The sequence below is a fragment of the Varroa jacobsoni genome, unplaced genomic scaffold (assembly GCF_002532875.2).
Source record: "Varroa jacobsoni isolate VJ856 unplaced genomic scaffold, vjacob_1.0 scaffold_1468, whole genome shotgun sequence".
Classification (NCBI taxonomy): domain Eukaryota; kingdom Metazoa; phylum Arthropoda; class Arachnida; order Mesostigmata; family Varroidae; genus Varroa; species Varroa jacobsoni.
This window is the reverse complement of record NW_019214370.1, coordinates 544,910-571,998: the sequence shown is the minus strand read 5'-3', so window position 1 is coordinate 571,998 and position 27,089 is coordinate 544,910. Positions and strand designations below refer to the sequence as shown.

General features: G+C 40.1%; 2 protein-coding genes across 7 annotated transcripts in view; one reads left to right on the top strand and one right to left on the bottom strand.

The window, feature by feature from the left end:
• Positions 1–13: 13 nt before the first annotated feature.
• TM9SF2 (transmembrane 9 superfamily protein member 2) lies at positions 14–11,261 on the top strand. Its single transcript, XM_022850572.2, has 6 exons — positions 14–626; positions 833–1,049; positions 1,757–1,824; positions 7,395–7,491; positions 8,359–8,675; positions 8,931–11,261. The coding sequence occupies exons 1-6, from the start codon at positions 544–546 to the stop codon at positions 10,309–10,311; spliced, it is 2,163 nt and encodes a 720-aa protein (XP_022706307.1). The 5' UTR covers positions 14–543; the 3' UTR covers positions 10,312–11,261.
• A 125-nt stretch (positions 11,262–11,386) lies between these two features.
• tefu (Serine/threonine-protein kinase tefu) overlaps positions 11,387–27,089 on the bottom strand; it is a 32,448-nt gene continuing 16,745 nt past the window's right edge. For 3 of the 6 annotated variants that reach the window (XM_022850565.2, XM_022850567.2, XM_022850566.2), the window contains exons 19-28: positions 26,480–26,836; positions 25,860–26,028; positions 21,717–21,902; positions 18,049–18,270; positions 15,757–16,039; positions 15,197–15,409; positions 14,756–14,979; positions 14,340–14,495; positions 13,192–13,945; positions 11,387–12,945 (exon numbers count right to left, since the gene is read on the bottom strand). In XM_022850565.2, coding sequence (XP_022706300.1) covers positions 12,782–12,945; positions 13,192–13,945; positions 14,340–14,495; positions 14,756–14,979; positions 15,197–15,409; positions 15,757–16,039; positions 18,049–18,270; positions 21,717–21,902; positions 25,860–26,028; positions 26,480–26,836 — 2,728 coding nt within the window. In that variant the 3' untranslated portion in view covers positions 11,387–12,781. Of the gene's footprint in view, positions 12,946–13,191; positions 13,946–14,339; positions 14,496–14,755; positions 14,980–15,196; positions 15,410–15,756; positions 16,040–18,048; positions 18,271–21,716; positions 21,903–25,859; positions 26,029–26,479; positions 26,837–27,089 lie in introns of those variants that run through there. The other 3 variants (XM_022850568.2, XM_022850569.2, XR_015314937.1) reach the window with 3 other exon arrangements.

Genomic DNA, 27,089 nt, shown 5'->3' with positions numbered 1-27,089 from the left:
GTTTCGCCATATCTACCAAGCAGGTCCGTTTTGTTTACGTGTTCTACAGATCTGTCTACTATCTAGAGATTGCCTTCGCTACCACTACAACCGTTCTGCTGTTAATTGGTCTATCACATCTGATCAGTACCGCCGTCAGCACTAAGTAAAAAGCTTCGGCTGCACCAGTAGTAGTACGAAATGCATAGAATGAAATAATAGCAGGCGATCGCCGTAGAGGAGTGATACCAGTAAAGTGCGTGTGAATCTATGCGGTGACTGCCTGCTGGTTCGCGGCTGCCTAGTGTCAAGAAGCGAAAACTCGAAAGAGCCGTGTCGCTTCTTTTGGTGTCTCTAATAGAGAAACGAACAGGATATATCGTTTTTTTGTGTCTCTTTTGGCCATCGTAGTTGTTATTTCACTCTAGTTATCATATATATACTACAAGCGTATCTTCAGATCATTGGGTGGTTCATTTACAACTCGCGAAAGTTCTTGCGGGTTAGATTGTACTAAGGTGTCTTACTGCGGTTCGTCCATAACTGGCTGCGTGTCGCCTCTCTATGACGATCGATGTGTGCATGTGGATGTTAGTGGGTGATTTTATTCCCCCGTGGATGAAATTTGTTCGGGGGCAAAGTCGCAGGTGACTAGCTCATGTCTATTAATTGGTTAGCAAACGAAATAAACTGCACTACACGTTTTCGGCTTGGCTTTGGTTAATATCTTGAATTTCTGATCTCCCATTCACTAATTGACGTCAACTCCATAGTGCTGCTACTGTGTAAGGTATCGGTAGAAGTGACATATCACTTATCGGGTAGTGTATAATAAACAGTATCGACTCGGCAGTGAGGTCAGGGCCCGCCGCGGCCGTTGTTTTGGAGACGGACGTCGCACGAACAGCAACTGGGGAGCCGAAATGGCGACCCCACGGTACTCGTTGCCGCTGCCAATGGCATTGTGCTTAACACTGTCGTTGTGCGCTACCCCTACCTGGGGGTTCTATCTACCAGGGCTTGCACCCGTTAACTACTGTCCCACAGAAGCTGTTACGCCGCAGTGTCAGGTAAGCTGATGTCTTGATAGCCAGCAAGACAAACTGAGCTAATTATGGTCTACTGAGCTGTTTTGTTAAGGGGCGGGTATGAATATGTATGTTTTCGTGCGGGTGGACGTTCTAACCGAGCTGTATTGATTTAACGGAAGAACCGATAGGCGAATCATAATAATTGATCATCGTATAGGATCAATTGTTAGCTGAGCGGCAGGTGTAATGATGGCGCTATCAGTGGTTACGGTGTAGAATTGTGTAGACGGAGGAATCTGTCCGAGTACGTAAATTTCTGAGTGCGCGTGCATGCGTTGCTTGGAGCGAGTAAATCTGCTGAAATATATTGAAACCTCTAATCATTACTATGTTGTTTTTATCAAAAGTCTATGACGAACAGAATATATAATGGTCCTATATAAATGCCACCAGTCAAGGAGGCTTGATGGTTCTAACGTAAAACATAATTCTGGGCAAAAAAACAACTTTTGGAAGAAAGTTAAAAAAGCGCACGTAATCCTAAGTTTATCGATAAAGTTAACTCAGAGATGCGCTCATGTTTCATCTGGATTTTAGCAGTAAGTTTAGTAAAATATCGATATACGCATATATATGTAGAGAAACGTAACCAGACGTATCGGCATCCAACTGACCTAGCATTTTCCTGTGCGTGAAAATAATTTCTTACACGATTTAATTTGCTTGCGTTTTTCGATTCTTTACAGTCAAAAATTGCACTATGGGTCAACCGGCTAGATTCGGACGAGGCAGTCCTGCCGTACGAATATCACCAGTGAGTACTATACAGCATATAAGCACATAACAAAACATGTCTGCGTTTCTGTATTTGATCACAAGTCCGTTTTATACAAGACTGCTATTCAGTTGTCGATGTTAGTGTTGGCATCACGACGGTTGCCGTTATGGCAGTACTGCTATGCTTTTGCCAGAATGGTTGTTGGTTACGTTAAACATCGCTTTCGTAGTTAACGGCTATCTTTTACTAGTAACAGACAAATAAATAACTATAATTTATACCACCCAAAGCAACCGCCAAGGTTCAGTTACAGATCAACATTACGTCTATTGGTCTCACAAGTTAGCTGCGGGCGCTAAGTTCTCCCAGCTTTGATCTATTAAAATCGTTTTACAAAACTATCGTAGCATTTGACAACCGCGGGTGGCGGAAGAAGCAGCAACTGCGACGTGGCAGAAAGTTCCCCGTATCGTTCATTGCACTGTAACAGCAGTGAGATTACAAAGCGAGAGCAGGCAGACCGGCGAGTTCGCAAATGGATTTCACGTTTATTATGATCTTCGTCATTGAATCAGTTAATTAGTCACAGACTACGTCCATTACAGACTTAGCTATTTGGTGCTGGCCAAAGCTCGTAGCTTTTGGGATGGTTTGTCAGGAACACTTCACTTCGTGCTGGCAAGAGGCAGCTGGCTGAAGCAATGCTTAAAGGCTCAAATACCGGACGTAAAACTTGAAACAATAAAGCTTCGGTGGTGGGCCAAGTAGAAGTCGACTGCACACACTGTGATAGAGATTGTACATGAGTCACTGAGTCTAATGTAGTATTAACGTTTGAGGCGGTTGCAGTTACGGAAATTGCAGTAGGATTAGCAGGAGATACCATGGTTGTTTTTACGGATGCTAAGGTTTCTGAAGCAACTGCCGCTGGTGTAATTGGTTTCTGACGTGCGTCCGTTACCCGGTGCCGTCCACACCGAGGATGAAAATGGTGGCGCAATCTAGTGTGCTTGCGATACAAACAAGCTAGCAGTCTTCTGGAGTATGAGGCAGTTAGGTTTCGTGACGCCGTCTTTTTCGTAATATAATATATTCGCGCATGCGGGATTTTCTTTGGTTGGCCGACGTTGTCTTTGATTTTATTCGAATGCACGTGATGCAAGCTAATATGATATTTATTTTGTACAAATACATTGGAAATTTATTGTTAAAACTACAATTGTCGCATTGCTGGACGCGTTCCCGGCTCGCTATAAGAAGAATATATATTGCAGATGCGATACTGCTATTTGTAAACGTGCATTTGGAAATACCCTCTCTAGTCAACTCCTTGGCAACTCAATCCTGATTGACAGTTTTGCGGTTTCGTTACCTACACTTACAGTTTAGGTAACCAGATGTATCTGACCGAAAAAAGTATGTTGTTATTTTGGATACTGTTTCCCGATTTGGCCCCAGATACAGTTGTCACGAGTTCACTTCCTGGATATCTGTGGCTATTGTGATCATTATCTGATTGTTGCAGAGGCCTTTTACCTTTTAGTGTTTACCACAAGCTTTAAGTAAGATTATGGTAAATAATAATACCGAACATATTAAAAACCCGATTAATTTTTTTTTCGAATATCATTCTGTCCTTACGTTAGCTGATGCCTGAATTTTGCCGTAATTGTCATATTCAACGGCATATGGAAAATTGTGCGTTATAAATTGCAATACTGTAAATCAATTGTTTTTTTTTGTTTGGCTTTGTCCTTTTTTAACTACGATAGCCTTATGAACTTCTTTTCATCTCAGGTTTGAACACTAACGTCTTATTTTTATTAACGTCTGCTACTGAGGTCTGCTCTGCATAAAACGAGCTATAGCTTTTGCGAACTGCGTGGATAGGTATCGTATAACGATACTGTACACAATTTATCCTAAAATACAATTTGACACAATCTTACGTCATTAGCGATGCGCTAACGGGTTTATCCGTAAATTGAAAACTGGGTTGAGGTCGACAAAAAGGACATAGTGAAATACAGGAAAGTATCGTTAAATATTGCTGCGATTAAATTTTAAAATTGAGTTAAGTCCAGGAATTTTTACCGCAGAAACGCAACAAGAAATTTGTTCCGTAAATAATGACGGCATACATAAAATTAAAACGATTTCAGAAACTTTTTTTTACTGAAATAACAATGCGGAAAAGCCCTCCTGTTTTATTCACGTCAATTTTCGGGCCGATGTCTTTAACCTAGGGTGAACTAAATAAATATTTCTATTCTAATTAAATTAAATAAATCAAGGAGTTCTATATTATGGTTTAATTTTTTTTAAAGATAGCTAAAATTTATCTTTTTTCCGTCACTAGAAATGTAACTTCCGAAAATAAAATAAAAAAAGTATTTAGATGTTGACCCATATAGCTTAACAATACGGCTGCCTTTAAAACGTGCTTTCTTATTTTTGCTGTATACGCAAAGGGCACATCAATATTTCACAATGAACAGAGTTTTTAAAACTTGTGACTTACTTTAGATGTGTGCGTATGCCATCTAAAAATGTTTTTCAGGCTTTTTTTTATTCACTTAAGAAAGACATACAAACTCACTTATATCATACTTTGGCGCCCGAATCAGCGTTAGCATAAATGCTTCGAGATCCGAATCCCTAAACTACTTATAACATGGCACATCACATGTGACGCTCTTAATGAAGCGATATTTTTAAAAAGGATTGGAGCTCGCTATTCAGACTACGTAGTGCTAGACAGTTCATTTAGACACGGTCATAGAGCAGGAATGCAAGATAGAAGTAATTAATTTTTTTCGATTTTTTCAATTAATTAAGAAAAACCCTAGTAATATTATTAGGCCGTGGCATAACTTCCTTACAGATTTGAAACGGTTGAAGTTTTCGTGCTACACAAAATTGGGTGAAGGAAAAACAATTGCTTACTATGTTTGTGGCGCAGTGTTCCGGTTTTGTTTTAGCAGGAAGTTCGATTTGAAAGCACAATTCAGTTAAATTGTACAAGCTTCCAAAGATGCGAATAATAAAAGTGGTCTCCTTGAAGTTTTGAAAACGGTTCGTTCCTTTCTGAGAAAATGACTTCAATACAGAAGAAAAGGCACGCCAAAATCGATCAAAACTGTGACAAAAAGGACGCTGAAATTCTTATTGCAGTAGATCAGAACCCACATATGGGCCTTCGCCGTGTTGCAGAGGGTACAAGAGCATTTAAATCGATTGTTTAAATATATCTAACAAGCAATGATTACGCAATTGAGGAGGCATTCGTATTTTCATGACTTGGTCGATCACCGATTGATGGACCGTGTCTGAGGTACTTGGACAACGGCAGTTTGTTCTTGCAAAGACGGTAACAAGCGATAGAAAGTGGATAATTTACAACAACGCCGCCAGGGCAGAGCATGGTAGTGCCTTTCAAACTAGAGCTAAAGTCAGACCCCGTCCAAAGAAGCTAATGCAGATATTTAGCGGTATCGCAGGGGCGTGTTCTTCTATAAGCTTCTCATAAACAACCAAACCCTTCACTCAGTTGAGTACGTTTAAGGCAAAGCATCTAAGAACAGCGACAAAAGAGGACTCATGTTTCATGATAACAATGCTAAGCCCTGCACATATTTAGTAACCCGCCAGAAATTTCGCGAGATTAAATGGGATATTTTGCCTCACCTGGTTTATAGCCTCTGCCATTCTTTTTCTGAGTTTTGTCTCTTCGGATCCTTGCAGAACTTCCTTTATAGGAAGAATCTTTTTATCTTAAAAAGGTATGAAAAACCATGTTGACCAGTCCATTTCAAATAAAAATATTAATCATAAATAAATAAAGATATTGTTAAAAAGGGAATTGGGAAATTGCCTGAAAGGTGTGCGACAGTTATCTGAATCATTTAAATTGAAGTTGTTATTACCTATATATATGTATATATATATATATAGCTTATATATATATATATATACCTTATATATATATATAAGGTGCAATTTTGGAGCGACCTTATGAAATTTTCACCTAGTTGTTGTAATAAAAATTTTTATTCTATCTATTCTATCCATCTATTCGACCTATTAAATATAAATTATTTTTATTTTTGAACGCGTGCTGGTAGAGAAATGATTAAGCTAAATTATAATCCTATTGGCTGCCTCCAGAAGACATGTATTCTGTTTAAACGAATTTAATCAATGGCTGTAATTATAGGGTTGTGAGGAATTGTACGTATTCAGCGCAAAAAAAAGAAGCTTCGTCTTCTTGCTAAACATACATTTTATTTCAGGTAAAATATGTTGACAAGATTCTGTATCCTCGTTCAGGTTGCTTGTGACAAGCTCTAGATTGTTCTGCTGATTTATAATTGGCGTATAACAATTTTTGTTTTTTTTCTAAGTATCGTATATTATTGCTTGTAATGATCATATTCTATCTGGACTAGGGAACCACCGGTTCGAAATGTAAATAGAGTAAAAAAATAACTTCATTGACTATAACTTTTACATACATATTTTTTTTTAGTTTTAATTAATACTTGAATTGCCGAAGAAGCCACATAAAACGTAAACTTCTTTCCTATCGCAGATGTTCAAGACTGTCACTGTTTTGGTCGATACACTACTGATAACGATGGGCTGTTGATTCACAAACTTCAACAAATCTTCCAATTGGCGATTTTACCCATTTTTGCTCTATGCGGCTTTCCAAGTCTTTGTGTTGTTAGTTTTCTAACCTAGGGATTTATCCGTAAGGTATCCACACAAGGAAGTCCATTGAGGTCATGTCTGGAGAACGGGCAACAGATTTTATGAAATCTCTTCAGTCAACTTATCTTTTAGAAGATTCTTATCAAGATATGCTTTTGCATTACCATATAGGTTCTTTATATTTTAGAAAATTATCTATCTTTGCCAAAGTTCTTTGTGAACAGAGTGAATTCAAGTAATTGGTCTCTATATAAAATTATATAAAAAATTAATATAGGATGATTACACGAATTTCAATGTAACTATGGAATATGCACATCCATTTGCTTATTAAGCGGGCGTGACACAGAACTCTACTGTTAGAAAAAGGCATATTTGTGATGTTGAATACGACTGGAACTGAAACTTTGCCAGGTTTATTTTGAAACCTCTGTATTTTAACTAGGTTATCCTATTTCTAAAGTACATGGTGCTGCAATAAACTTTCATTAACAAGATAGTAATTTCGAGAATTACGACAGTATTTTTAGTTTGGCTATGGGATGAGGTTGTGTTTTATTTTTATCGAGTGACGATTTCAGCAAACCTGTGAGGTTGAACTGCTGTACTAAAGAGCTAATAATTCTGATGCAATATGTTTGACGCAAATGAGTTCATGCATATTAACAGGCATAAACTGTAGAAATGGACGAACCCTTCGTCCGGTGTCGAAAGCTAGTGGCATGTTTTAGCGCTACTGATCAAGGAAATGGTCTAAAAACCTTATATTGACCAACTAGTTCAGTTGATTAATTCTTTTTTTTTTTTTTTTTTTTATCTAATTTAACCGTGGAACAATGATTGTATCAAATACAATGTTAACGACATCTTATAAGCGTACATTTGTTTTTCAGCTTTGACTTCTGTTCTATTCCTGGCGATGATGTCTTTCCGGCTGAAAATATCGGACAGGTGGTGTTTGGAGAAAGAATCCGGCCGTCACCATATTCGGTAACAATAAGCAGAAATACCAGAATTATTTTATGTGTTATGTTCTCGTTTACTCTGTAATCATGTTAAAGAATCCATCATAACGCCTAGATTGGTCTTGTGACCAATGTAGTCTTATTTCAAAGTCATCCAGAAGATGTTTAGAATATATAAGGGAACGATCGTACGATCTATGAGGTGGAACAGCTGTAAAGATACGGTCACCTACTTCACACACCTACTTCACAAACTTCCCGTTTATGCAAAATACATATTAATAATCGAATTAAGAAATACAATAGGCTTGTTTATACGCGCCTGTTATATACACCCAATCAACTCTAAAGGTGACATCAACTTTTTCGGGATGCATACATATCGAGAATTATAATTAACAGGTACTCAGCTCAAATAATGTTGTAGTGTTAAATTAGATACAGTAAGGATGTATATAGGGACAGGGAAATTGCGATTTATCGCGATAATCATCACAATGCTGATCACAAATGCGCAGAAAGCTCGGAGTGCATGACCGATCAGCGATCAGGTTCCGTGTGAAAATGTAAATGCAATTAATTTTTGTTTATTTGTCGTCCATATAACTGTCTGTGAGTACTCACTACTTGGCGATCCAATTTGAGTTTGGTTACAAGTACCTTAACCTGCGAATGAAAACCACACACAAAATCTGCATTACAACATTTTATAACACCATATATTATAAATATATCAGAGGTTGGACGCCACTTGCTTTATCCTGTGTGATCTCGAGCCTCGTTAGAGATGGTCCCTAGTAGAGTGTAATAAAGGCCATGGATGGTGGTAGACGCTGCTCTCCTGTTGTTTACCGTGATATTAACAAGGTTATCTATCCTGGTACTGTTGCAGATCAACTTCCTCGAGAACCGAACATGCGTGAAGGTATGCACGAAAAAGTACGATAAGTCCGATGCGTCATCGATGCATCGCCTTGACCTGCTTCGCAAGGGGATGATGAAAATGTACAAACACCATTGGATCGTCGACAACATGCCTGTGACATGGTGCTATTTAATCGATGCAGTATCACAATATTGTCAAATGGGCTTCCCGATGGGATGCTTTACCTATCAGGGTCAGAAGCCTCGGGGACTTTGCAATATCTACCCTGCGTATACAAAACCCAATACGTTCTATCTCTTCAATCACGTCCATCTTACGATCACGTAAGTCGTCGTAATAATAATATCCATACAATTTCTTTGATAAGCAACTTCTTTGATATTTATTTGTTCTCTCAGATTACAATTGAAGCCAGGGCGTTCACCACAAAGTTCACAAGAGCCTTTGGATTTATAATTAGGCATTGTTTATTATACGTAACAAATTTTAATCTCCTACATTTTGTTGTCGTGTGGACTATCACAAAACTTTTACACTGACTTGTATTACTTGTTATGGGCTTTGCGCTGTTGACGTAGGTACCATCGATCGGACCCAGACACCTGGGGTTCGTCCTTCATTGACAAAGGTGGACGTATCATCTCTGTGAAGGTAGCACCGGATTCGATCAAACATAAGGCAGATCCAACGACCGGGAAGCTATCGTGTGAGTCCAAAGAGCCAATGACAATCCCTATGAACAACAACGACCTTGAGGATTCTTTCAAGATTTCGTATACGTACGACGTTACGTTCCAACACACGGACCAACGTTGGGCATCGCGATGGGATTACATCTTGGAATCAATGCCGCAGACAAATATTCAATGGTTCTCAATTCTCAACTCATTAGTCATCGTCCTTTTTCTAACTGGCATGGTGGCCATGATACTGTTGCGGACCCTTCACAAGGACATCGCTCGTTATAATCAGCTTGATCCGCTAGGAGAGGACGCACATGAAGAGTTTGGCTGGAAACTCGTCCATGGCGATGTTTTCCGCCCACCGCAAAAAGGCATGCTGTTGGCCGTGCTCGCTGGGTCGGGTGTACAGATTTTTATTATGACGTTAATTACTTTGCTGTTCGCCTGCCTGGGTTTTTTGTCGCCCGCTAACCGTGGTGCACTGATGACATGTGCGATGATTCTCTACGTGTGTCTTGGCACGCCTGCCGGCTACGTGTCAGCGCGCCTTTACAAATCGTTCGGTGGCATCAAGTGGAAATCAAATGTCTTGCTGACGTCTTTACTTTGTCCAGGCGTAGTCTTCTGCATCTTCTTTGTGCTCAACCTCGTACTGTGGGCCAAAGAATCATCGGCCGCTGTCCCTTTCACGACGTTGATCGCCCTATTGTCGCTGTGGTTCGGCATTTCGCTGCCGCTAACATTCATCGGTTCATACTTCGGCTTCAAGAAGCGAACCCTCGAAAATCCCGTTCGAACCAACCAGATCCCGCGACAGATTCCTACCCAAACGCTGTACACGCAGGCCGTGCCGGGCATCTTAATGGGTGGCATCCTACCCTTCGGCTGTATCTTCATTCAGTTGTTCTTTATCTTAAACTCAATCTGGTCATCACAGACATATTACATGTTCGGCTTTTTATTCCTCGTATTCGTTATTCTGGTTATCACGTGCTCCGAGACGACGATACTGCTTTGTTACTTTCACCTTTGCGCCGAAGACTATCACTGGTGGTGGCGAGCCTATCTGACTTCAGGCTCTACCGCACTCTACCTCTTCGTTTATTGCATTCACTACTTTACGCGAATTTCGATCTCGGGTGCAGCATCGACGTTCCTCTATTTCGGCTACACGTCAATTATGGTCCTATTGTTCTTTTTACTCACCGGAACGGTCGGTTTCTTCGCCTGTTTCTGGTTTGTGCGCAAGATCTATTCCGTCGTCAAGGTCGACTAGACAAATCGATCGCTAGACAGGGACGCGAGAGATATTTACTTCTGCTTGTAATGGAACAGGGACGGTATGACCAAACGAAAAGTTGACTGACAAACAGTGACAAAATGAAAAATAGATGCAAGAGATAACAACTATAAGCACCAATCTCTGATATCACCTTGGCGGTGGTCGATAAAGATTGTAGTACTACTGCTAGCAGTAGTATTACGGCTAAATGTTACCTTAGAAAATATCAACAACAAGAACAACAATGGTTTAACACGCTATCGAGGACAAGAAACAAGCTTCTTGATAATAGCGTCCTCGTTATGCGGCAACGCTGGTTACATTCTATTATTATTATAATTCATTATTATAAATTTATAATTCTAGTGATTATAAGAACGCGAAATGAAGTGAGTTCTAGTTGCTGCAGGCTGAATGATCATGCTAGCAATGGTTTGCACTAAGAGTGATGAAAGCTTGACGTTGACCTTAAGTCGTATTATATTAGACAATAGTAAGGACGCGTAAGTGAGGCACGAGCTATTAGTAACCGTAGAATGTAAATGGAAAAGATAATAAAAACAAAACAGAGTCGAGCATCCCGTGAGCGTTTGAATGTGATATATAGGCAAAAACAGCACAGATAGAACCTAACAGATCTCTGTCACAGCATACAAAGTTGTGTGCATATGTAATTTGCAAATTTATTTGATTCGAGTGTGAAAGCCATCTTTTGTGATTAACACCATAAAACTACCTACCTAACCATATTTTTGCCAGCAAGAGTAGTAATAGTGAGAAGAAGATTATACATAGTAAGAGTATGGGAAGTACTTGCAAGACCGCGTATCAACAGCCGTGTAAACCAACCAGAGTTTCATTCAGGTGTAATGCATTGTTAGCACGATCATACAACCTGCATTGTACATAAAGTGAAGCAGTCAATAAAGTGAACTTTAATTACACTTGGTTTACTTATTTAATTTAATAGAAATACACATGTTTTTCGTTAGCTTAGTATTACAACAGATTACCTGTGATACATACGTGGAGGTCAGTTATTGACCAATAATAAGGAATGAATAACGAGTTATATTTAGCGTAAGAAGAAAGTTTTTTTATTCTTTCTACCTTATAAGAAACTTAGTTTCATGTTCGCACAGTCTCAAGGTCGCTGATAAAACTTTTACAATAATTATAATTCTGATCTTTTTCTTTCTTTGAGGTGATCTGATTTTCTGTACTTCCATCCGTGACATCCATTTACAACAAACATGATAAAAACAACATACATGTATTGTCTTAACATATAAGCAATATAAACACTTGCATGATACTTTTTATACGTGCGCACAAAATATGAATTCCTATATAATTTTGCCTAGCGATCAAATGCCAGCGTTTTAAAATACTTTGATAAAAATAACTGTCTTAGTAGAGGCTATACATCGCTTTTACTGTTTGCCTGTTATTCCCTCTTCTTTTGGTAAGCAATGAGCTCTTTGGATTTTTAGTACTATCTTTCAGCAAGGTAATTTTTTAGTTATGAACACAGGTAAAAGCTATTGTAACCAGAATCAGACTACAAATCTGGTCTGTATGCCGCTCGACGTGTAATATTTTATAAAATTAGTCTTCGCTGAGTAAATACGCAATAAGCCTGCCTAATAGGAAATTCACTTTTTTCGACCTTCACGACCGTACTTTTATCACTGATTTGCTATAATCCGTAATGAAACTCTTTGACCTACAAACAAAATCCGTAAATTACTCTGGAAGTTCATTAAACTGCATTGAAATTATTAGAATTGTAAAAATTTAATCAGGCGCGGTTGTTAGGACTTTAATTATAATCCGAGTACGAGCAGAGTATTGTTTCGTCCATGAAAGCTACATTCTTGGACAGCACTTAAATCTGCAATTCGTCTATTGTTCATAAAAAGTGGTACAGAATCATTGGCTTTGTTTGCAACCCTAAAGAGCTTGTTCTTTTCTGCCCAGTTAAAAACCAGCTAGATTGCGCTCACGAAATATAACAGACATAATGTTACCACATTGCTATTTTTGTTAGAATAGGGAATATTGCATAACGTACATTCCCTTATGTTTGCACTGTCCAAAACGCTCGCATGTGCCATTACCACCCATCGATACATAAAGCAACAGTGAATTTTTTACCTTAGGCATCCTTTCATTGCATAATACAATATATAATGACTGATTTGTAAAAACACCATGTTAATATAGAAAGAAAATGCCCTTCGAAATTTCCTCATAAAACTCCATATGACATCCTCTCTGTGCACTTTTATCTTCCCTCCCAGATTATCCCGCACACATTTATACTATTATCAAAGCTTGACGCCTAATTTTGACGAAGTGAGCAATTAAACTTGTTAACGAATCGCTGCCGATAAACAGTCTTTTATTCAGCCTTTTTTAACACCATCACAGGATACTTTTTCGTCTCTGTCGCGGCTTGCCTCTAAAGGTACGGCCTCCAACCGTAGAAGATTTGCGCGAGTCGTTGAGGATCTACCGCCTGTTGGATAGTAACGTTTACTTGGCCCTGCACACTTAACGGGTGAACATCATCGATGCCCTTGAGTTTATCCAGTAGTCGCTGGAGGACCCGGTCACGAAACTGATCTGTAACCATACGAATCACCGCGATAGATAATACCATGAACGAAAAAAAAACCGGTAGTCGCTAAATCACAAAGTTTCGTGTCTCATTTTTTTTAACCTTGCTTAACAACAACCACGAAATTACGAAGATTTGGTATAGCGAATAGGTTATAGTTGAGTTAAATCTCTACTCGTGTATAGTGTAGACAATAACTTCGCGCCATGCAAGTGCGCGTACCTTGTAAGTACAAAGAAATAGTTCTTTACCGTTCGTAAAATTTTTCTGCGCCTCTTTGAGTGGGTTATCTTTATTACGTCCGGCTGCGGCTTTGGCCTTTCCTGAAAATAAAGCCAGGGGATCGTGCAAGAGAATAACCTCGACTATAGCAATCAACAACTGGGAGTTCTTACGCAAGATCTCAAGCGTACGCTCACATGTCACTCGGAACTGGCCTTCGACGCCAAATATTCCGCAACCGTCGACCATGTCTCGCGTTAGACGGAAGGGCACCAATTCCGGTGTGTACAATAGTTTGCCTTGTTCGAATATGATACCCAAATCAATATGGACCACTTCACTAGTATCACAGTCAATAAGAATGTTATTGGTGTGACGGTCCCCGAGCCCAATTATGTAGCCAACCATGGACGTAATCGCTAGACTGTTTACATAAGCTCGTTGACGCTCCAGCCACGCGACCGGGTCACGAAATCGTTCAAGAAAGAAGAATCGAAACGCTGGCGGAAATTGCGCACATAACTCGAGATAGCGTGCCTTTTTCTCTTCGCTCGTAGGCGCCTTAGCCAAATCCTGCATAGCGGCATGAGCGCGGCGCGGATGCAAGCTTCCGGCTGGATTGTATTTTTCGTGAAGCGTGTCTTTTCTACCGACAAGGACGCCGGCCAACGGCGTGGTATTGCGCACCCATTCAATGACCCCGACATAGCGAGATAGCGGTACCACCTTGTAGGTTCGAACACGCACCCGGAACTGACCGTCATCTGAGCGCAAACGCGATACCTAAATGAGCACACGTAAGATACCACCTCGTCGTAAGTAACGCACGCTGTTTTGGTTGGAATCCGTCGGCGAGATATATAGTTCTTGTGAGTAACAGTTACTCGAATATTTATGTGTCTACTTATGTGTCTACTTATAATTTTATGTTAAGTTAGTGATGTTTTTACACGTTCGAAAAAACAAAATATGTCGACATTCACACCTAATACGATGTCAGTCAAAAAACATTCTCTATGTAACATTTAATTTCATATAATAATACCTACCCGTCAAAAATTATGCTTTAGAAAATTTGAATTCTAATGTTATAAGCTTTTTCTTTCAAAGGTTTGTCCTATAATTCTTACAATTATATATAACGTTTTGTAAATATTGCAACATTTAACAACTTTACCTCCTTGAAGAGTTGTTGCATAACGGCATCTTGACGAAGGTCGTCTTTTCCCTTGAGCAACTGAATAAACGCCGTACCACGATTACCGCGGACGATCATTTTCTTTGGTTTCGACAAACCTGCGCATATTTCGTATTCAGGGATAAAATCTTTTATCTAAAGCGACACATGATAAGCAAAAAAAACGCAAATCAAAATAACAATAGTTTGAATAGGGTGGTAAAGGAATGCTGTCATGTACCTTGTAAAATTCGATTGAATCAACGTTGAAACTGAATCAAAATTGGACCCTAGAAACAATTTTGTAATGGCAGTACTTGTACGGCTTTTTGTTAAATTGTAATATTATTAATGCTGGCAGTATAATATGATGATGTTAATGTATATAGTACATTTATTTTTTACTTGGGTCTTACCCGTTCCACATGGTCGTAATTTCCATCAGGACAAATTGGGATATCCTCCGTGAGAATCGGCAAATCTCCAAAATGGCGGTTCTTTGAGACGATTGGACTCTGCCTTTTAATCGTGCCTCGTCCCTGTTGAACGGAGATGTCCGCAGACAATTCAGCGTAGGCTGCAGCCAGCACTTCAAGGTTCGTAATGTAAGCCTTCAATTTGGCGTCGCGCATTAACTGATCTGAAAATTGATTTTGCAATACAAAAAATGATGTAATCTATACTTGAACTTTTCTGAGTTTATTTTATCGTAAACGTGCAATAAATAGCCCTAATTTTCAAATGGTCAGACCTTAAACGGGAATTACCAAATCAAAAAAACTAAGTAAAGTAGATAGAGTTTATGCTACTACACAATAATGAAACTCATGATTTAGAGACAACAAAAATAAGTGTACCGAGTAACTTTTGAGCGGCTTTTCCTCGATCTTCGAGTTCTTCAAGTTTTGTTCGTAGATTAACGCCCTGAGCCGCCTGCTGCCCAAGTCGTGGATTCGCTAGCAAAAGCAGGGTGGGTACACAATGGAATGGATGCGCTCGTGATAGGCGGAGCACTAACTGCTGCAGTAGTCGCTGGAATAATTCGTCCTTTCGTCCACTGATCGGAACAGCTGCAATATAGTAGAAACCGCTAATACAGTGTATTACATAAAGACCAAATGTGATTTGCGGCATTCACCTGTTCAGTATCCATTTGCAATCGCATAAATACCTGCTCTGCTTAATCTCACATAAACAGTACTCTTATCTGCTAAAGCCTAAAGCTGCTGATAAGCTACAAGCTGGCTAGTGAATTCACAGATATATTCTATTTTCTTATCAATATTACTATTGCAATATATTCAGCGATATGATCTTATTGGTGTGCTAGGTACATGTTCTTGTTGCACGCATCGGTTTGCCATGGTTTTATTCTATTTCACCTTTGTATTATAGCATCTGTTAACTGGTGACGTACCCATGCAAGCTGCGAGCTGATAGAACATATCGGCGAAGCCATGAACAGGTATGGCACCTTTTTCCGATGTCAGTTCTTCCATTGGCCCTTGAAGACAGCCGGAAACGTCGCAGTCATCTTTATGCGAATACCAAAGCGAGAAAACCCGATATTTTATGTTCTGGTCTTGTGCCAGGCGAAGCACTTGGAGATAGTTGGATAACGCTGAGACAGCGAGTCCGGCTAAAGAATCTTTCTTGTCCTGAATCTGACCTTTCAATTGATCGATATCCCGCAGCATCAGCTGTAACATTGTCAACAACACAAGCATGCAATTCGAGATCAATCAACAGAAGGGCAACGCTGTTCTCAGAACGGTGCAGCAGCTGCTACTACGTACACCATACTACTCTATCACTAATTCAGACTGAGATACATGCAATGCATTAGAAGAACATAAATAATCAGTCTCATGAACGTCTACTATTTAATAGAGGTTTCGTGCATTAGAGTTCAGTATATACCAGACATGCTTAGAACGTTTAGCCAAACAATTAATAGTCGACAAACTATTATCAAGACCTTTTTACATATACTTTACTTAGCAAGAGCTTTTTGATTTTGCAATGGAAGTTGGTTGAAGGTTACTGCACAGAATTACCTGCATCTCGAGATACTGAAAAAGCGAATGGCAACAACGATGACAAATAAACTAAATGCTGCTTTATTTGACAAACTGACGATAAAACTTGTTAAATTTTATGCTGCAAATGTAAATTTTATGCTGTAGCTGATGCAAAACCTATTTTGCATCGCTACACACAAGTTACTTAATGAATTTAGAACGGGCTCAAAGGAAAGACACACTGTTTGGTAATGTTTTTACAAAATCGTTTATAAGCGAGTTCATAAACACTTGACTCTTTCTTTTGTCAAAGTCATGACAAAATAATAAAATATAGCTATATAAAAATAATGCCTGAGGGTGTAGCCGGATTATTTGGCAAAAGCCAATAAAATTCAAAAACCCAAATGGATTTCTGATACTTCCTAGCTACTTTTTTCATGACGTAGACCTGTTAAAATTTGTAGTTCGATTTATCTATAAAACACTTATTTTGGTTATACCAATGCGAATGTAAAGCTTAAATGTAGCTTGCATGAATTTGGTTTACCTTACTTCATTGCTCAAACTTATAGAGCTGTTTTCAGAGAAGTATGCTACAGAAGCTTACATAGAATGCAAATGCTGCTCTATGATGCGAGCATAACAAGAAGTGCTGAAACTTTTGAGTTCTATTCAACTGTATAGATGGGACATATCGGCAAGGATAAAATTAGGAACATGAAGGAAAAAAAATTAGATAAACAGTTGAAAATCCTGTTTGCCGAATGTCAAAGTGTCATACCACCGTTATTTCTAGCAACTGGCACAAAGCAAAAACGCTCCATCAAATCAAAAAGCATGACCACAATTTCAACCAAGTTATATAATTAAGCAACTAAAAGTTATTATCGATGAATAAATTATCGATGATAAAATGAATTATTCTCTGTCCGTTTCGTGGAAGATGCTTTCAAATTAGAAAAATGTTGGATCTGCAAATCAGCTGGCGCAGCGCTCTGCTATGCCCTGATCAGGCTTTTAAAGCAAGAAAGAATAGCAGCGAGTTATTTACAATGGTTTAGAGGGAAATCAATATTTGAACTAATTTCTTAGGTCATGCTTGGATCTATGTACATTAACTTTGGATCTGACCAGTTTGCACATACACTTGTCGAGCCGTTCCAATTTAACGGATTAATTTTCTGTATACTCCTAGCGTTAAAGGGAGGTATTCTACCCTTAATGATTCGATTGTAAATCAAACAAACCCCTACACAATATCTGCCCCATCCTTCAACTTGTTTTCAAAACCAAACAAAACACAATACGCATGCACTGAGCTGTGCCGCGAATGAATAAATCCATCATGTATAAATGACTTAATTGTTCTAATACATTAAACTATCATCTAGATTACTTCACAATCTAAACAATGAGTAACACTATTAGCTATTCCATTTCGTGCAGTTACACTTCTCCGAAATCATTTGCACGCAACATACCAGACTGGCGTTACTGTATGAACGGTGACTGATGCCGTTGTGTTTCTCGCTACCGCTTTAGGCTTTGTATTTGCCGTCACCGTCATCGGATTTAACACCAGTATCGATGGTGACCGCATTCGTTGATACTTCATTAGCACTTAATTGCTGTTGCTGTTGTTTTCTGCTTTGAGCAAGCTGGCGTGCGCTCTAATGTTTTCGTACCTTATGATGTCGGATGTCAGCCTCCTCCAGTTCTGATGCACCGCTTCGGATGTTACCCTCCCGAGCCAGGTAGTTGTTGTCTTCAAGGTACGCCGATGAGTGGAAATATTCAGCAAGGCCACGGGCGCAATCGTCCGCGAATGCCGCTAATTCCCGATACGCCCGAACTCGTTCTTCTTGGAGGCGATAACTTTCACCACACTTCTCGAGAATACGTATTGCCTGTACGAAATTCAAGTGAGTTTATTCAAGTTATGCTGGGCTAGCTAGCGTAGCCAGCAGCCTTGGGACTTGAAACCATTATGGGATTATCCGTTCTAATGCCCACAGGAGCTGTACAACCCTATGATAAGGTCATGTACTTGAAATTTGTTAATAAAGTATATATAAAAAAAAAAGAAAAGGATATATGTATAATGAGTGGATCGACCGCGATGCTAAATGGTGACGCAAAAATACACTTAAAAATAATTAATAATAATAATCATAATAGATTTAGTTAGAATCAACAACAACACCTGAAATATAATCTAGCCAACACTTTACTGAACCTCCATGATCCGCGGTGTAACAACGACAGGGAAACACTATTTTTTCTCGATTTCAAAGGCACAGTTTCGAATCCTTTGATAGATACAAGTCTAATTGATTTTCCGTTATTATCTTAGGCACACATACATATATGTGCGGTTTTGCAGCCATATAGTATTTCTCGTATGGAGCTCAATGCAAAACATTTCAGTTTTTTATACCAATTTATGCATACAAATAGGCGCAGAGGTCAGATATTATGGTCAACCGCGCAAGCATGAATTTGCTCGTGCTAAATAGGTCCCACACCTCGTCAGGGAGTGTCCTTTCTGATTACACGGTAACGAGCAACATACGGCAGTTTCCTTTAAAGCGAGCCTTTATAAAAGTCGCAAGCAGAGTGCGAGACAGCAAGTCAGAAATCATATCGATACGATTAAAATAGCGCGTACATGAATAGCGCAATAGTGCCCACAACATTCAGGTCACGAGTAGCACCAAAGGGATCTGAGTGAATCAATTTAGACCCTTGATGCTGTAGTACTTCCTTCTCGCTCGGAAGTTGAGTCACAATCGGCAGTTGAGTGAGCTGACACTTGGCAGAGTGCTTGCCCTCTCTGACCAAATCGGGTCAATTTCTGTGTATTCTGTGCGCTGCTTTCCGTTCTATAACGAAATCATAGTAACTACGCGATGAATACAACGAATCGCGTGTCAATGTGCAGCCATCGATGCCCAGAAGGCAAGGACGACGCTGATGCCGGCACTAACGACGGCACTGTTGTCGCTTCTCTAGCAGCTAATGCTGGCACGATAAAATAGCAGCCGAGAGTTCAAAAAGTACCGCACCGACAACCTTAGCGTATCAGCCGCTATCGATGCCGTGCAACGCTACTTTTAGTTTCAGACGATCAGAGTGGCAGAGGAAGAGAGTACAACCATGTTAGGGTCCTGTCCTTAATACAACATACTAGTGAACCATTTTTAGCTAATTGTACGGGGAGTTATTATTCTATTACTAAACCTCCTTACACAACACGCACATATTGAGCATACGTGTTTACGATACCTCAGAAGGATATAGACATACATACTGCGCCCTATACCATCACTTTAACACTATATTTGTAAAATATGGCAAGCAGAAAGCGTGCGGCAGTCCGTGACCGCCACCAAGGCCTTAGCTGATAGCACACGATACTTGCACGTCGAAACAGAACCGTTCTGAATCTTAATGAAACCATACATTTGCTTGTGTAAAATGAGCCCTTCAATGACCGTCATACTCCTGCTCCAATTGGAGCGTTCTCGCAGCGAAGTCACCATACGATTGAAGCAGTAACCCCGATGGAACATAACGCCGTCATTTCAAGACGTGCAGTGTGAGTCGGTCCTGGGCGGTTCCCCGGCGAACGTTTTTCACTCCAGTCGATGTTCAGTCAGACGGTACAGCACGTTGGTTTGTGCTGTTCAATCCTCCTTGATTTAACTAATTTATTGGACCAGTAGTTTAGGATTTTTCCTTCTAAGTTGGTGTTAGCATTTATCGCTATTTAATACTAACTAACTAACAGTCGGCAGGGATATGCCTCAATCATCTGATCACACCACGTCTATCCAACACGTGATGATGGGTTTTATTCCGTGGTCATCGCACGTTCTCGGCATTCTGCCGTTGTTGATTGGCGGAATCTTCTTTTCTATGGCCACATTCCGATTCGCTACCGACCAATTCTCTAAGGACCGGACCAGCACTATCGTCCTACTCAGCCTTGCGGTAGCTCTCCAGTGCACAAGCTTAATAGGCTTTGTGATTGTGTCCTCCGCTCGGAAACGCCCCACATCTGTGTACAGTTCAATAATTGTGGTGCTTCTCTTGGCTGTAGCCGGACTGGGCTGCTGTTTACTTTTGCGGGATAGCTACATGGAAGGATACCGATTCTACTTTACCGAGCTTCTCGAGAGAATCCAGGATCACGATCAAACATCGCTCAACGAATTGGTCCGCTTCCAGGAGTGGCAAAAATGCTGTGGCATGTGGAACCATAGCGACTGGACAGAAAGGCCAGATCCTTTCGCAGACGGCTTGCGTAGCTGTGACAGGGTTGCTGAAGAACTTCAAGTGCCACCGCGGGCTGTGATCGGCTGCTACCCTCAGATCGTGGCTCGACAGAGGATTCTCGCATGCTGTTTAATTACTCTAGGCGTACTGGGCGCTCTCGTTCAAACCGTTATGACTCAAAAAGCTCGCAAATATATGCTGTGGTAATCAGAAAACCCACATTGTATTGCTCGTAACTTGTGGATCATTTTTAAATCAAATGAACGGATCAAAACGTTGGTATGAGTCATGAAACCGCACAACTGCTATCTAATCAAAGTTAGTGAGATCAACAGAATTCTGGTTGAGATATCGCCTACAAAATGTGGAGCACGTGACCTCTATATACACATGGGCCTCGGGCGGAGATAATATGTCTAGAAATCGTAATATGCATATTTTTTTCATAATTTATGTCATGACCAGATAATTTCAAATAATAAACAAAGATAAGTTTTCTTTACCTTTAAGTGAAACTCTTGAATGCTTAGGAAATTTTGCCCTAGAGATAATCAGGGGCAGTAGCAAAATGTTTCGCAGTAATTTTCTGAATTAACAACACAAATCCTTCAATAATTAAAGGGTGTAATAGGCAGGTGAGACTGCCGGGCCCAACTTAGCTTTTGCAATACTCAAGATTGTACCAAGCTGCATGTCATTTAATAATATGAAGTTTATGCAGTTTATAAATTTATCAAATTTCCACAAATACATTTCGAAACATACAAAAAAGTGCGGTTCGTTCAAAATCTACATAAAGATCGAGCAATGGTCAAGGAGTTCATGATAATTATGATGAAATATTGAGATGTAAGCATGTACATGCTGTGCACATTTAAATTCGCTCTATTTCCTCCTATCTTAACTCTTAGAGTATGAATCCTAAGCTATTGTACTATTGTTAAAAGTTTTAAATTTACCTATTAGTTGTACAAAAGAATTCCATCAATACATAGAGGCAACAGCTTTGGCAAGTTGCTGATTGTTCGGAGATAATACTAGTTTTTGCTGAATTTCTGGAGTACTTTTTACTGACCGGTTTGAAGTAATGCTCGGCGATGTCCAACGGGGTAGCTCTCTGAGTGGCACTAAGAACGCGGCCACGAAGCAGCATAGCTCGAGCTCGTAGCTCATTTACAGTAACTGAGTTGTCTGCGTCCATTTCTGCCAGATCAGCCATTAATCGAGCACTCAATTGTTCCGTCATTATATCGTTGACATCCTGCGGTAAAAAAAATTGCATGTCTTTAGGCTTATAGGTGACACACACATACGGAATATATAAGAAAAAACGCCACGTACGTAAGTACCTTCAGCCCGTTCAATTGGAAGACCACATTGGCACATCAATAAATAAAGGGAACTAAAATAATAATATTAAATATTAATATTATTATACTACTTGTAATCAGATCTTAAGATTTCTGGCAAAAGAAAGACTTATCACTATCCTCGTTCTAATTAATTATACATGTTGTGTCATAGTATACTATGGCAAAGCTTAACCCTTTGGCTTTTCAAGCGCCAATTTAGTTCATGCAACCTATTAACTAACAATTGGCCGTGGAACCACTATTTTAAAAGTAAGTTATTGGAGATTCATAAAACTAGTATGTAAGTGAAGTCAATAAATGCCAACAAATAAGTGCCAAAGTTCAAGTTTACTAGTCAAGGCATTAAATTGCGTTAGTTTTTAAGCCTAAAACTGGTTAGGTTGTTCATTTATTCAGCTTGGATAGCTACAAGCAGCACAAACTAGATTTTGGGTATACAATGAGGTATGAATGTAGAAATGGCCATTTCTTATACTTAGTAGATTTAGACTAAGAGCATTCCCTGACTATAAGTGATGTGTGGAGTTATAAAAAGCTACTAAACGTATCTGCTGCAGGGAAGGTTAACAAAAAAAAATCAAGGTTTTGATTGATTTACCTTTTAAATGAACAAATGGCTCTAAGTAATAATAGCGGTAAATGCGGATAGTATGTTTTCACGAGTGGACGCTTGTAAAACTTTCGGAAAACTTAGGAAGAATTAAACTATAAAATGGAACTTCAAATAAGAACTCCATTACAATACAGGCTTTGCCACTACTGTTACTGGCGAGCAGGCACCGTAGTTGAATACCAATAAAGAACGATTGACACTCGATAATATTATTGTTGCATTATTTCAACGGAAAATTAGTTGGTTCGGTACTCTTGATGCACGACAATTTCTATTTATATCACTCTGAAGGATGTATCAGTTACTTACAATAAGTATTTTTACAGATGTTCTACAGGTATGAACTTTTTTGCGGGTAATCAGAACAGGCACACGTAAATGGAACAAAAATAGAGTACATGTTTATTTTTCCATCTTTGAAAACAAAACAACAGCAACACCACATAGATTCGTATGCGTAGAAGGCTCCTGTGATTACGATACGGGGGATATACAAAAAATCAATCGATATTACAATATACAGATTCATCCTGACCCGTGTTGATATTGTAGGCATCTTTGATCGCTTCACATAGATGGATTAACGTACATTGAGTTATTATATATATATATGTATAGAAGGATACGAATATATCCTTCTGATAATCCGAAATGCTGATATTTGTGACAGTTCGAATTAGGCACCGATTGGAGCACACAGCATGGCAGAGGACAGTAGCACATATAATAACGGACGTCTCCGAACGGGTTCATTATCGAAAAACAAGTAGATTTGTTAAAGTTGGTCGGGACCTGTCTAAGTGCAAACTCTATTCAACTCGTGCGCATTTCTATAGTACTAGACATAAGTATAACCCGTGCGACATGTAAACACGCAGGATCGACGCATGACGGATCTTCATTGCGTTCTCTGGGAACTCTAAAAAACAGTCACCTTACATGCGCTTTATTGCGACCACTTAAGGTCGATCATTAACGATCGATGCTGAACTGATTCGGTTCAAGTAATTTGGTTTCGGTGCATTTTCTAGGGTGCATGTCATGTTCTTATGTTGTATGACCCCGTTCCTTTTTGGGTGATAGAAGTGATAGACGGGTCAAAGATGAAATGGGCGAACGTGAGGGCGACAGAAGTTCCATCGCAAGCCCAGTTGTAGGGTTTTGCATGACGGCAGTTTCCGGAGCGACCAAAGGCGTTCCAGGCCGATCTTGGCCCTGGGCCTTTAGAGCGGCAGCAACCATGAGCAGAGAGCGCGACGATGACGTCGACGATCGTGCTTTGGTGGTAATACCGGCAGTCGGCTGGTGGGAAATCTCTTCAACCCGACGCCTTTTTGAAGGCGACGAACATATGCTACCCCAGCTGACTCGACGCTCCCTAACGGAATCCTGTTTTTTTCTTTGGGCAATATCTCGCATGGCGGACTTCAGCATAGCGGTTGCGCGCTTTTCCTTATCTGCTAGCCAGGAGTCAACGGCGCTAGCTGATGATCCGGGGTGCCGATTTGGTTTACGCTCACGAGTGGAACTTATTTTCTCTTGCACTGAGGCCGAGTCACCATCGAAATAACGAGTTCGCTCGGCATACGACCTTCTGGGAGTACTTCGCGATGCGGTGCCCATGGGTCGCCTGCTCTGATTTATATGTGGGGTACTTGAGCCCCAGGACTGCCCCGATTTCGCTCTAACAGGGCTAGCAGCCAACATCTTCAAACTTCGTTGCACACTAGGGCTCATCAGAGGCGTTGGCATCAGAAACCGGTGTTCTTTACTTGTCTCAATCTGAGAGTCAAGAGCCGCCGGCCGTCGAGAGTCCGTTGATGGAGTTCGGAGCTCATCTGTGAGCGACTCCGGTGATGTAACTGAGTGCATTCTATGATGATTCACCCGAACAGTTGGCGTTCTTGCTGTATTGCTGGCTGTTCGTTTTGTGCATGCAACCAGCACGGATGAAGTCTGCCCGTCTGGCAACCTAGCTGCATAGTTGTGCATACAACTCTTAATCGGACTTATTGCAGAAGTCAGCTGGTCTCTTTCTGACTCCATTTGAACACCTCTATCACATGTAAACTTTTCCGTTTGTGTGGCGCGACTCACAAAATCAACCACGTGCGGCATTACGTGACTTTCTGCTGGTGTTCTACCCATTGGACTAATTACTGCAGCCTTTTGTTGGAGGCGCGGACTACGGCGCACTCTCACGGCAGCCTCAACCATCTCAACGTCCTGAGACATTGCTGTGCGTCAACTTGTCAACACGAAGGAACTATGGCGGCCGAAATAGGACCGCTGCTCACAAATACGCTGGCTGCAATAACAAACACAAGTCACTCTGAATTCGTTCGTCCGCTACTGAATTACAGCAGATGCTCACTATTAGAGAAGATGGAGTTCACATACGTTCATCATAGCATCATCCGTTTGATGGCCTTTTTTCTCTAGACGACATAGAACATACGCGAATAGATCCGGTGCACGAATGTACCACTTGAACGTGAACGTTGTTCGGTGTGAACAGGTTCGTTTACATCGAAATGAGTTCATTGGGAACAGACGAATGTATGTAGCCAGACCGCACTGGGCAGCAATGAACCAGCATAGTGCACGTTAACCAATGCGTAATCATCGTTTTACATTGGCAAACAAACAAAGAAAATCAACGAATGCTTACCTACAAAAGAGGTCAATGAAGAGTTGTGGTCCAACCCAAAGCAAAGTCAATATATATTAAAAGTTTTTGCAAGATCATCCATGAGCACAAGATGTAGAAAAGCATTCTCAGAATGATAATTTGATGATAAACAGTGACGAATATTTGCAGACAATGCCTCGAGCAAATTGAATTTATGCTAGATAAACTAAAACAAGATAGACAACCATATGTCTTTGAACGCGACTTCAGATCAATCAAAATTTTGTCAATATATTTATCTATATATATATAGATATAGTAAGGTATATATAGGGTATACTATATCTATATATATATATAGATATAGTAAGGTAATACCCAACTTACACAAAACCTGCAAGCGTACGTGTGGTATGGTATGCGAATTCAGGCAGACATGCAGACAGAGGTAGCCAGTGCACTAATGTATAGCCTTAATATACTCGAGCACGCTGCTTTAGCCATTTCCTTTCCTAAAAGACACAATAATGTATGCCACGACAATAACAACGTATCTCCATCGAAAAAATAAAACAACAGAAAGCACCTCATTGAACTCACGATATGGGCCTGAGTGGCAGCTTGAAGGTAAGCGAAGCGCAGTTTATCGGAGTCCCGTACACCCTCGAGCTGCAGAAGAGCAGCGCGGGCCAAGTTCAACTTTGATGATTGCACGGCAGCAGTGCCATACCCTAATAGATGTTCTCCTACATCGATGTGCGGTAGGGTCCTGAGAAAATGAAGTTTACAGATACTCAGTGAATACACGTTTCAGCTACATGTACTCTACTGCTTAGTAAAAGTGAATTAATATCTTATACAACAGTAATAATATTACTTTCTTAGACCTGCGAACAATTTAGAGGTGTGTAGAGGCTTTACTTATAGACGCTGTTTAACTGCAACTAGAAAAATCGACTACATAACGGGGCCGAAATAAAAGTTGACCATTGATTTATTAAGGTTGACCTATAAGTATAAATTTCGGTAATAGTCTTTATTGTATTTCGTCTTTTTTTAGGAAATCCCGTTAGAAAAGAAAATTGAATCTAAATTAATATTAACTATCCCTAAAAACAGAAGAAACGTATAAAATAGTTATAACCGTATTGTGACAGAAGCACGGCACATTAACTTTTATTCTCTTCCATTTCTCAGAAGTTGATCTACGCGAAACTTACTTGAATATTGCCGTTTTAAGCCAAAGATATTCTTCAGATATCTCAAAGGGTATCTCCCGTTTGAATCGACGTTCGCTAGCACTGGTAAAGCTATCCCAGGCCCCTGCAGTGCTTACACCGCCAGCGTACTTACGAGACTCCAAATAGCCTTGAAGCAATTGCACCTGATCGACGCGCACTAAGAACCGAATAACCTCATAAGTTATATTTAAATTAGTGTTGGCCGCCTTCAATATTAGTGCGTTTGTGCACGCTTTTACAGCCTGTTCCAGCAGCTGGCCGTCCGCTGAGCTAATTCCGATTAGGCCAAGCATCGTTGACTCTCGGAACGACATCACTGGGTTTCCATCCTCCGAACTAAAAGCAGATGAATGGTCCTGTTGGTTAGCTTAGGGGTTATCTACTAGCTTAAACAGAAAGACAAATATGCAACTGCAAAAATTACACCAACAGCAACCTTTGGTGTCCCCCACTGAATAGTACGACGAATTTTCTACATTTGCGAAACTGTGGTAATGGGTTTAGTCCCAAATCTTCGAATCTATTTGTCAAAGAAACCTACACAAATACAGCAGGCAATACTGAATACGAAGAAGTAAAAGATAAGGTA

Bases quoted from the DNA above. Each gene is read 5' to 3' on its own strand.
- TM9SF2 (XM_022850572.2), top strand. From the start codon at position 544: ATGACGATCGATGTGTGCATGTGGATGTTAGTGGGTGATTTTATTCCC. The intron at 627-832 runs GTGACTAGCTCA...TCGACTCGGCAG, and splicing joins GTTCGGGGGCAAAGTCGCAG to TGAGGTCAGGGCCCGCCGCG. The intron at 1,050-1,756 runs GTAAGCTGATGT...GATTCTTTACAG, and splicing joins CTGTTACGCCGCAGTGTCAG to TCAAAAATTGCACTATGGGT.